Raw genomic sequence first — 12,282 nt, 5'->3', positions numbered from 1 at the left:
ATTCTATTATAACATCCGATTCAAGGTTTAATAACCATAGGCTTTGCTATTATGAGTATATCCTACAAAAGCACATTAAATACCTATAGGACCTAACTTGGTTCTCTTGGGATCCATCTTCTTACAATAAGCAAGACACCTAATTAATATTTGGTTTCTAACCTTTCCATATTTTATATGGGGAGATCTTAATTTTTTCCATAGGAATCCTATTTTCTATATGACAAGAACTAAGTAAAGCTTCATCACATAAATTAAAAGGTAATTCAGGATTTAATGACGTGGCATTTATCATCTCAAGGAATGTTCTATTATTTCTTTCTACTAGACCATTTTGTTTTGGTGTTCGTGGCGCAGAATATTGATGTATTATTCCATTTTGTTCACAAAATATGTTGAATCCATTATTGTCCACCTCTATCAATTCTTAGAGTCTTTAATTTTCTTCCTAATTGATTTTCAAATTTAACTTTATACGTTTTAAAGGCACTAAGGCTTTATCTTTATGTTTTAACAAATACACATAAGTATTCCCAGAACAATCATCAATGAAAGTAACAAAATATCTATTACCGCTTCTAGTTAGCATTCCATTCAATTCACATATATCAGAATGAACAAGTTCAAGTAAATTTGTTGATCTTACTACAATATGAAATGACTTTTTGATCATTTTTTATTTAACACGTCTCACATTTTTCTAAGTTATCGATTTTACAATGCATTAATCCACATTTAATCATTCTCTTCATATTACTAACTCCTATGTATGCTAATCTACCATGTTATAAATTAAATGAATCGACAACATAGGCAAATGATTTGTCTTTATTAGAATTATCCTCAAGAGTACATAATTTAACCATTCCTTCAGTGGAATAGCCATTTCTAACAAAGTGCTCATTATGAGTTCGTACAAGTTTTCCGGATTGACTTTATTTTTGGTTTTCCTAAAAGAACTCCACTTGCTATGTTTCTATTCATTTCTGGTATATGCAGGACATTTGTTAAAGTGATTTTCTAACCCAAAGTGAAACTAAGTTCCACACTGCATTTGCCAATCACTTTTGATATTCCTTCATTTCACATTTGTATCTCTTGGCAGTTTTCAATGTCATGATAAGTTTTGAAAAGAGACTTATCATAACACATATGGATTGTAGCGCATGCATCATACTATCAGTCTGGAGCTTTGCCTTGGATTGTATTGAATTCACTCACCATAGCGATAATCTCATCAATGAAATTCCCTTGTCCTTCCTTCTTATGTGGTTTCTTGTGTCTACAATCCCTTGCATAGTGTCTCAATTTTTCACAAACATAGTAAGGTCCCTTGGACTTGTTTGTGAACTTCCCTCAATCCTTTTTAGGACCAAGAGGCTTCCCTTTTGTTTTGTATTTGTTGGAGTTGTCCATATTGTCCACGGCATTGGCTCTCGAAAAGCAATCATAAGAATTTTCTATCTTATCTCTTGCCCTCGACTCTTCTTCTATGTGAAGATGTTTTTGTATATCTTCCAAGAAAAAGTTTTTAGAATTATGAAGAATCTTCTTCCTATATCATTTCCAAGATCCCATGAGTTTAGCAATGATTGCTTCCACTTGAAAAGTTTAGGGAATTTTGATCTTCACCGCTTTCAATTTGTTTACGATTATTTGCAATTTATGTACTTGAGAGGCAATAATGGGATGTTGTCCAAAAACTTAAAATCAAAATATTTAGAAATCAAAAACTTTTTGGTACCTTTCTCTTCGGCCTTATATTTAATTTCAAGTGTGTACCAAATTTATTTTGTTGATGTTGTGTTGGTGTAGAGATTAATAGTTGATTTGATAGCGCATTTAGAATGTGGCCACGACATGTTAATTTGTCATCTTCTCGTTTCTTTCTTTCGGCACGAATTTCATCAGTGTCCTTGTCCATTGCATCAGGAATTGTCTCCAATTTTTTATCAAGCACATAGAAGATCTTTAATGCTGTTAGGAGGAATTTGAGTTTGTCTTGCCATTTTGTGAAGATAGCACCATCAAATCTGTCTAAATGCACTAAGTCTTGATTCATCATTTTGATAGTAGCAGACGTAGATTCCGTCTCCATCATAATAAAGAAGAATATAGTTTGAGATTTGAGAAGCAAACCCACCTACAAATTAACCAAAACAATTGATTAGTGTAAGGATTTGCAAAGTAAAATGAAGAAAATCAAGACCAAAATCTGAAAAATTAAGGAACGGTTTTCCCCTTTATAATTCGGCTTAGAAACTTGATCCACACCACAAAAGTATTTCCAATTTGAAGGCCATTATCAATCACACAGACAGATTCACAAAGAAAAGGCAAGAGAGGATTGGTTTGCACTAAGCAGGGAAGTTTTTCTTCTTCTTGTTTTTGCTCTCGGTTTGGTGTGGATTTAATTCTTCAATCCTGGGATTATAGCCTATGAAGTTAAAATGGGTCTCGATTTTTCATCATAGCCTAGGGGATTTGGGCATCACTTACCAAACATGCCCAACAAGATTGTTGTGAAAAAATAATACAGCATTGGAGAAATAGAAATGAAGAAGATGATAACAAGATTCGACAAAGACTTGAACATGAAAATGTATCGCTGCCCTCAAAATATATTTGCCTCCTCTACAATGCTTTTTAAGGATTAAATTTGGCAAATAGTTTATAGGATATAATCAAGCCTTGAATAAGAACACCAAAAAAGTAAAAGTGATCTTCAAATGAACAAGTGAAAGGAAAATTGAAATTTCTTGCAAAATTTTGGAAGAATCAAGGAATAATTTTCATATGATTTTCATTGTGTTTTTCTTGAACTTTGATCACCTATTTATAGGCCTTGATTAGTTCACATGAAGTGGTGCCAAATTTGGGATGAAAGGCCACCAAATTCAAATCAAAACGGTAAAAAACGCCACAACGGTCACACAATTTTTCACCATACGACCGCATAGGCTATAACTATAGCATATGGTGGCCACCAAGTTTCTGTACGACCGATTTCTTGGTTTTTCCTTTTTCCTTCGTCTATTCATCCTTCTAGATTTTGAACAATCAAATTACAACAGGTAGAAAAAACCTAATATGTATTCATAGTCATTTGAGAGAAACTTATATTCTAAATTCAATATTTAATAATGGCCGCCAAATCAGTCCTATGACCTTATCACAAAGAAATTGTTAAAGGAAAAGAAATTTCAAGTGATAAAAGTCACCATGAGTTCAACTTGAGTAAACAATCAGGTCTGAATGGATGAATCAACGTTGATTGTTCGAGCTGAAGAGTCGTGTCAGCAAGGGCTTGTCAATTTTTGCATTATTAAAGAGGACATTTCTAAAGAAGAACTTCGGTAGCAATTGAGTGGTGCAACTGTGATAATATACTGCAAGTATAAATTATAATTATTGGGTCCTACAATAGGAATATGGAGAATTGACTTGTCGGCACTTGGCAGTAGTCTCCTTGCATTTGATTCAAATTGTAGAAATTTTTGTATAAAGCTCTTCTGAAATTTTACTTATTATATAAAGGAATCATAAAACTAAAAAACATCAATACATCTTCATAGTATAAGCAAAATTCTGTCAAAAATGAGAAGCATCCTCTTTGTACTAATCACCCTGTCCCTTTTGCATTCTGCAAACTCAAAGTCTATGCTTCATTTGAGAAAGGGTGCTTCTATATCTGTTGAAAGCAATACTTTCATCATCTCGCCAGATAATTCATTTACCTGTGGCTTTTATGCCATGCCCGGGAGCAACGCATATTGGTTTGCAACTTGGTTCACAAATTCCAAAGGCAAAACCGTTGTCTGGACAGCCAACAGAGACAAGCCAGTTAACAGCCAGGGGTCAAGAATAGCTATTCATAGAGATGGAACCATGGTCTTGACAGATGTTGATGGGAGCATTGTATGGCAAACAGATGTGCGCGCCACTAATATTTCTGCAGCTGAGCTTCTTAATACAGGCAACCTCGTTTTGAAGAACTCACAGGGCGATATTCTCTGGCAAAGTTTTGATGTTCCTACTGATAATCTTTTGCCTTCTCAAATATTGACTAAGGACAAAAGATTGATATCATCCTTAAGAAAAGGAAGCTTCGAATCAGGTCACTTCAATTTATATTTTGGTAGTGACAATGTTTTGACATTGATATCTGATACCCCTGAAACATCTAGCGTCTACTGGCCATATCCTGGAGTTGGTATCTACGAAAATGGAAGAACCAACTACAATAGTAGCAGAAGAGCAGTTTTAGATGATATGGGCACGTTTCAAGCAAGTGATCATTTTCAAGCCAATGCTTCCGATAAAGGATTTGGAATAAAAAGAAGGTTAACATTAGATAACGATGGGAATCTTAGAATCTATAGCTTGATTAATTCAACAGGGCTATGGACGATAACGTGGCAAGCAATTTCACAACCTTGTCAAGTACATGGAGTGTGTGGAAGATATGCAATATGTGTTTATGCACCGAAACCCAAGTGTATATGTCCTCCTGGATATGAAGTAAACAATCCAAGCGACTGGAGTGCTGGTTGTAAGCCTGCTTTCAGAGAGAGCCTCTTGAATTCGCTGGTAAAATTTGTGGAGGTTTCCCGATTAGATTACTTTGGGTTTGATTTTTATTATAAAGATAATTTTAGTTTTACACTGGAAGCTTGCCGGGAACTCTGTTTGGGAGATTCCCGCTGCAAGGCATTTACGTACAAGACATGGGGATCAGGACGTTGCTATGTAAAAAGTGAACTTTTCAATGGCCTTATGTCTCCAGATTTTCCTGGAAGTACGTACATTAAACTTCCCAACAAAATGCAAGTATCCAAACCATCAATTTTTAATGGTTCCAGCACGATATGTGAATCTCGTGAAGCAGAAATTCTTGTAGGTTCTCCTTCTATGTATGATTTCATAAGAACGAAGGTGAGATGGGTGTATATCTACTCATTTTGTGGGGCCCTTGGAGCGATTGAACTAATATTTATTGTAGTAGGCTGGTGGTATCTATTCAGGAAACATGGTTTTCCAGCTTCGGTTGAAGCCGGATATCGCATGATATCCAGCCAGTTCCAGAGGTTTAGCTACGGTGAACTGAAGAAAGCAACCAATAATTTCAGGGAAGAGCTAGGCCGAGGAGGCTCTGGCATCGTTTACAAGGGTGTTTTGGCAGATGATAGGGTGGTGGCAGTGAAGAGACTGGGAAATGTGTTTCAAGGACAAGACGAGTTCTGGGCAGAGATCAGAACCATAGGAAAGATCAATCATATGAATCTCGTGAGAATGTGGGGATTTTGTTCAGAAGGGAGACAGCGACTCTTAGTATATGAATATGTCAACAACCTGTCACTTGATAAACATCTTTTCAACTCAAATTTTTTGGGATGGAAACAAAGATTTGCAGTGGCATTAGGTACAGCTAAAGGTTTGGCCTACCTCCACGATGAATGTCTAGAATGGGTAATCCATTGTGATGTGAAGCCTGAAAATATCCTTCTTGATGGTGAGTTACAACCCAAGATAGCAGATTTTGGGCTAGCAAAGCTGTCCCGGAGAGATGGTCCTGGTTCAGAAATATCAAATATTCGGGGAACAAAAGGCTATATGGCTCCAGAGTGGGCACTAAACCATCCAATCACTGCAAAAGTCGATGTCTATAGCTATGGGGTTGTAGTCCTGGAGATGATAAAGGGAATTAAGCTCTCGAATTGGGCTGCAGACGATACCGATGACCAAGAAAATCCTCTTAAAAGGTTTAGCAGGATGGTGAAGGAAAAAATTCAGTGTGGAAACTCCTATTGGGTAGACAGCATAGTGGATCCAAGATTAGATGGGCGATTTAGCAGAAAACAGGCAGCAACTTTGGTTGAGATAGGACTATCTTCTGTAGAGGAAAACAGTAGAAAGCGTCCCATGATGGCTTCAATTGTCCAAACTCTCATGGAATGTGAAGATGAAACAGAAATTTAAATTCCTCATGAACTATAATTGCATTAGTGCCTTTTTAATTTCTTGATGTTTTCAGTGCTTTTTACCTTTTTGAAAATGTAATTGGAATAATTAGCCTTGTAAAATAATGTGAATTTCAAATTGTTCTAAGCTTTATTCTGCTTTATATATATATTTTTTACTGCGAATGCTCTAAATAAAGATGGAATCTTTTACTATTCCCAACTTTATCAAACAACTGCCTTTGAATACCCTCAGTGTGAATATATGCTAGTTTTTTCTATGTAGGCATAAACATTGCAGATAGCCAGTTTACTTATCTGTATTAAAGCATTGAGGTATTTTGTTCATCAAATTTCCTTAAAATAACTTCAAGAATTGAATCGTTATATTACTTTCTTTCGGTTTTCGTTTAAGTAGTTGATGTATCATTTACCGCTGAAATTTGCCATCCAAGAAGATGATCTTATTCCCTGTTTAACGAATTGCAGATACTTTTAGAATATGAGTATGAGAGTATCCCTGAATATACTTTTAATCTGATTCAGGCACAGGATTCCAGATTTCACTTTCTCTTAAGAGATTTCAATGGTTGCTTCCATGTTTCACTGAAATTGAGGACTGGCTCTGGTCGTCTTAAAGATTTTTTCTTTACCGATTAATTTAAATTGGTCTGAACTGGTTGCAAAAATTATTCGAGATTTATAGCGTATGTGAAAATAATTCAAGAGGGACTGAAAAAGATTCAGAAAACTGATATTAAGTTGGAAACAAGACTTAGATTGTTGATGTAATTTCTTTAGTATAACGACAGCAGTATACCTAATGATATTGGTGCCATCAAAGTACGAAAGCCAGGATCTTTCAGAAAACATATTCCTATTTGAAGAGTGCATAACCGCATGGATAAACTGATACTAATCCATCAATTTGGAATCCATATAATGTCAATAGTATACCTAATGATATCGGTGCTCTTGTGCAACTAACAGAGTACGAGTTTTGAAGCACACTTGTGTTGGAAAATATAACGGATTGAGGTAATATATATGATACATATGAAGTATATAAAAACAAACAAGTTAAAAGACAAAGAATTAATTGACAGATAAACGGAGTATTTTATTTAATTGACTATTATGGCAAAAAATAAATACAGTAATTATGCCGACACAATTATTTTATATTTTAGTAATACAAATCTTATGAAAAGTGTCTAGTATGTATAGGGGTGTATGCCAAACCCTAGAAATACTACAAAGAGGGAAATAAGATAAAAAATCACGTGGAATAAAAAAAAAAATTTCCAATAAAAATGAGTGGAATAAAGGAAATAATATTTTTCCAATAAAAGCGTGTAGAATAAAAGAACAATATTTTTCCAAAAAAAATCCAATCAAATTTGGGTCACAAACCCCAACAACTTGTCTGTTTGTAAACTGGACTTTCCCTTTGGAACTATGCATCTTACCTTGTGGAAAATGGCTTTATCACCAACCAGAGGTTGCCTTTGCATTCTATATTACAGATTCCCTTTACTTAAAAGGTTCACTAGGATCTCAGAAGGCAGTAATCACAAGCACCCAACAAACTGAATCAAATAGATAATTAGCTACTTTTGCAATCATTTGCATCTATAATCAGCAATATTCACCTTTAACCTGTTCAGTTCATTGCAAACAGAAACCACTTCAAAAAAATAAGAAAATAAATACACAGAGGCCACATTATTTCAAAAAAATACATTCTTAAACAGTGATTTGACATTATTTCAATCACACATTCTTCAATAAAATAATATTACACGCAGATCAAAAAATTTTCCTTATTTTTTAACCACACATTTCCCATCAATACACTATTCAAGAATGCATTATTACCAAAATAATATGGCTCAAACAACCCTATAATAAGAATATGCCACTGATGTGATTTTAACAATATTCTAAAAGCAGACCTAGGCGTGAAGCGGGTGAAGAATGCCTCGCCTCGCTCTGTTTCCCGCTTTTTTAGTTTTTTTTTTTTTGGCACCTAGTCTCACTTTTTTACTCATTTTTATGCCTTTTTTCTTTAATTATTAAATAATTTTTAGATTGATTTAAATTTTTAAAATAATATTAAAATATGAAAACGCTTTTTAATGCCTAGGCTGAAACTTAGCATCCATACCTTGCCACGTTTTACACTTTTTTTAGAACACTGGATTTTAGGGTATTTTCATCATTAACCTCAACTGAAGAACCCTTGAATATCCGCAATCACAAAATGATGCACGAACCCATATGGAAAATATGGAAAGATTATAAAATTATTCTTCATGATATTTTTTCCAAATTGGAAAGTTTTTTTTAGTTGTGTAGAATTATTTTTCTTAATAATTGATTATATAATTATCATATAGTCTTTTCTTTTTAGAGCTAGACGTAAACTATAAATAGGGTCTTCGACTTTATAATAGTAACACAAGTTTATTATATACTATTCATAATATTCTAATAAAACAAGGTGTTAAAGTGGAGAGAAATCGTATAAAAGAAAGATAGTGGTTTATGAGCAAATTAATGTTTTGTATCGTCCCAATGAAGATCAAACTTGTGCTGACAGACGAACACAAAATTCCTAAAACACGTGTAAAAATACTCCAACGTATGCACATGTACATTATATTATATCCCGAATACTCCAATCATATACATTTATTTAGTTACAGCACTACATTCTACTTAATTTATACATCTACATAGAACCTATAATAAATCTCATGTACTCACATAAGAGCACATCAAAATATAATTACCATTATTTTACATTATAGTTGAAATGTCACTTACCTTTCTCCTTGCATGTCCTAGGATTCAAGGTCTCCTCTAATTTTCGTTAAGTATTGACACAAGTACACTTTGGGAGTGTATTTGACAAAATCCTTGTGTCTAGTCTCTAGATTATTTTTCTATCATGACCGAGAACATAAATTAAATTTCACATGATTATCTTATGAATTACCTAAATTTGCTAGGGATTAGTGGTCACTATTAGTGAACTCGATGTTATTTCATGTGTCAATAAGCAAGATCAATTGATACAATCTAGTGCTTTGAGAATTGATACAATTTAAAGTAATGAGCACGTATTCGCATTCGAAATCTGTTACCCTGTATTTAGTAATGGCCAAATCATTTTTATTATTTTATCATAAAGAAACTTTTAAAGAAAAATCGAGTTAAGTGAGAACAAAATAATCATTTTAGCCAAGATCTAATTATTCAACGTTAGGTGGGGTTAACATAAAGTTGACAAGTTAAAAGGATGTAATTGTAGGGAATTGAAATATATCTTTCTTTTTATATAATTCAAGAGTTTAGTTTCTTGTCTTTAGTGGAGTGAACGAAAAATAATAATTGTATTGTACGATCTCAGGTCAATTTGATTGTAATTCCATTATTGAAGATTAAATTATATAGGTCCAATCATGTCCTTTCTTTAACTATAGAACATTCTTGAATTTAATTACACTTGTGATGAAAATGTAGGGACTTCATGTGCAAAAAGGCCAAAATACTTTCATAGTCATTTCAGGACTTGGATAAATCCCTACACCCATAAACAGGTCTGGGAAGGCGTAGGCCAGGGCATCTGAACGGCCTTTGTCGCTACCCGTATAGTGCTAAGAACATTTGTTTCTCATATTCCTCTTTGTGACTCCAGTCTCAAGAGTCATGTCAGAAAGACTTGTAAATTTTTTGCATTAGTGAAGAGGAGATTTCTAAAAATGATACTATATAACATCACTGCTATTATAACATCAATCAAGATGACGCTAAGTGATATGTTCAATAAAAAATGAAATTAAGTGATTAGTTTAATTATACTTCTCATTTAATGTCACGTTGGTGCCACCTAAAGTGGGTTTTAATACTAATGGTGTTAAATAACATTACTCGATTTTTAAAGATAAACCATGTGAGCAATTAAATGGTGCAAGTAGAATATGCATTGACTTGTTGGCAGTAGTCTTCTTACATTTAACTCTGCCCCTCAATTAATTCATTTTCTTACCTACAAAATGTACACTTTTCAACCTTGTCATCGTCACTAGACAGCACAAATAATTGATCAACATTTCTGCTTGTAAGGATTTCAAGTTAACAACGACTTTTGTGGTCATAAAATTAAACCATAAGATATCAAGATTTGATTCAAATCATAGAAAATTATAACAAAGCCTTTCCGATATTTCACTCATTCAATAAAGGTATCATACAACTAAGAAACATCAACTCTTCTGCATGGTATAGCACAGTTCTTTCAAAAATGAGAAGCATACTCTTCTTACTAATCATCCTGTCCCTTTTTCATTCTGCAAATTCAAAGTCTTTGCTTCATTTGAGAAGGGGTGCTTCTATATCTGTTGAAAGCAATACTTTTATCACCTCCCCAGATAATTCTTTTACCTGTGGTTTTTATGGATTGGGAAGCAACGCTTATTGGTTTGCAATTTGGTTCACCAATTCTAAAGAAAGAGCCGTTGTCTGGACAGCCAACCGGGACAATCCCGTTAACAGCCAGGGGTCAAGAGTATCTATTCGGAGAGATGGAACCATCGTCTTGACAGATGTTGATAGAAGCATTGTATGGCAAACAAATAGACGCACCACTGATGTTTCTGCAGCTGAGCTTCTTAATACAGGTAACCTCGTTTTGAAGAACCCACGAGGCGATATTCTCTGGCAAAGCTTTGATGTTCCTACTGATACTCTTTTACCTTCTCAAATATTGACCAAGGACAAAAGATTGATATCATCCTTGAGAAAAGGAAGCTTTGAATCTGGTTACTTCAATTTGTATTTTGGCAGTGACAACGTTTTATCATTGATATCTGATAGCCCTCAAATTTCTAGCCGCTACTGGCCAAATCCTGATTATGACGTCTACACAAGTGGAAGAACCAACTACAATGGTAGCAGATTAGCAGTTTTAGATGATATGGGCATGCTTCAATCAAGTGATCATTTTCAAGCCAATGCTTCTGATAAAGGATTTGGGATAAGAAGAAGGTTAACAATAGACCATGATGGAAATCTTAGAATCTATAGTTTGGTTAATTCAACAGGGCTATGGATGATAACATGGCAAGCAATTTCACAACCTTGTCAAGTACATGGGGCATGTGGAAGTAATGGCATATGTTTTTATGCACTGGAACCCAAGTGTATATGCACACCTGGGTATGAAGTGAATGATCCAAATGACTGGAATGCTGGTTGTAAGCCAACATTCAACAAAACCCTCTTGAATTCAGAAGTAAAATTCCTGGAGCTTTCTCAGACTGATTACTTTGGGTCTGATCTGTATTACAAGCCGAATTTTACGTTAAAAGCTTGCCAGGAACTCTGTAGAAGAGATTCCACTTGCAAGGGATTTACCTACAGGACATGGGGAAATGGACATTGCTATGTTAAAAATGATCTTTTTAACGGTTTTCAGTCTCCAGATTTTCCAGGAAGTGTATACATTAAACTCCCCAGGAGTGTGAAAGTATCAAAACCATCAATTTTTAATGGTTCCAGCACAACGTGTGAATCTCGAGAAGTAGAAATTCCTGTCATGTATGCCTTTGCCAGAAGAACAGTGAGATGGGTGTATCTCTACTCATTTTGCGCTGCACTTGGAGCACTTGAATTGATATTTATTTTATTAGGCTGGTGGTTTCTATTAATGAAATATTGTGTTCCAGCTGGATATCGCATGATATCCAGCCAGTTCAGGAGGTTTAACTACGCCGAACTGAAGAAAATCACCAATAACTTCAGGGAAGAGCTAGGACGTGGAGGCTCGGGCACCGTTTATAAGGGTTCTCTGGCAGATGACAGACTGGTGGCAGTGAAGAGAATGGGAGATGTTTTTCAAGCAGAGGACGAGTTCTGGGCGGAGATGAGAACCATTGGAAAGATCAATCATATAAATCTCGTGAGAATGTGGGGATTTTGTTCAGAAGGGAGACACCGTCTGTTAGTATATGAATATGTCGACAACATGTCACTTGACAAACATCTTTTCAACTCAAATTTTCTAGGATGGAAACAAAGATATGCAGTTGCATTAGGTACGGCCAAAGGTTTGGCCTACCTCCACCGTGAATGTCTAGAATGGGTTATCCATTGTGATGTGAAGCCAGAAAATATTCTTCTAGACAACGAATTTCAACCCAAGATTGCAGGTTTTGGGCTTGCAAAACTGTCACGGAGAGATGGCCTTGGTTCAGAAATTACAAGAATAAGAGGGACAAAAGGCTATATGGCTCCGGATTGGGCACTGAACCACCCT

The 12,282-nt window shown here is 35.0% G+C and overlaps 2 protein-coding genes across 3 annotated transcripts in view; both read left to right on the top strand.

The window, feature by feature from the left end:
* The first annotated feature begins 3,580 nt into the window (after positions 1-3,580).
* On the top strand, positions 3,581-6,068 carry LOC111369375 (putative receptor protein kinase ZmPK1). Its single transcript, XM_022990862.1, has one exon. It carries the CDS (start codon positions 3,598-3,600, stop codon positions 5,977-5,979), a length of 2,382 nt encoding a protein of 793 aa, XP_022846630.1. The 5' UTR covers positions 3,581-3,597; the 3' UTR covers positions 5,980-6,068.
* A 4,109-nt stretch (positions 6,069-10,177) lies between these two features.
* Positions 10,178-12,282, top strand: part of LOC111369373 (putative receptor protein kinase ZmPK1) — a 3,737-nt gene continuing 1,632 nt past the window's right edge. Inside the window, exon 1 of one of the 2 annotated variants that reach the window (XM_022990860.1) lies at positions 10,178-12,276. In XM_022990860.1, coding sequence (XP_022846628.1) covers positions 10,270-12,276 — 2,007 coding nt within the window. In that variant the 5' untranslated portion in view covers positions 10,178-10,269. Of the gene's footprint in view, positions 12,280-12,282 lie in introns of both variants that reach the window. The other variant, XM_022990861.1, reaches the window with a different exon arrangement.

The sequence above is a fragment of the Olea europaea genome, chromosome 20 (assembly GCF_002742605.1).
Source record: "Olea europaea var. sylvestris chromosome 20, O_europaea_v1, whole genome shotgun sequence".
Classification (NCBI taxonomy): domain Eukaryota; kingdom Viridiplantae; phylum Streptophyta; class Magnoliopsida; order Lamiales; family Oleaceae; genus Olea; species Olea europaea.
The sequence above is the reverse complement of the archived record's forward strand: the minus strand, read 5'-3'. Positions and strand labels throughout refer to the sequence as shown.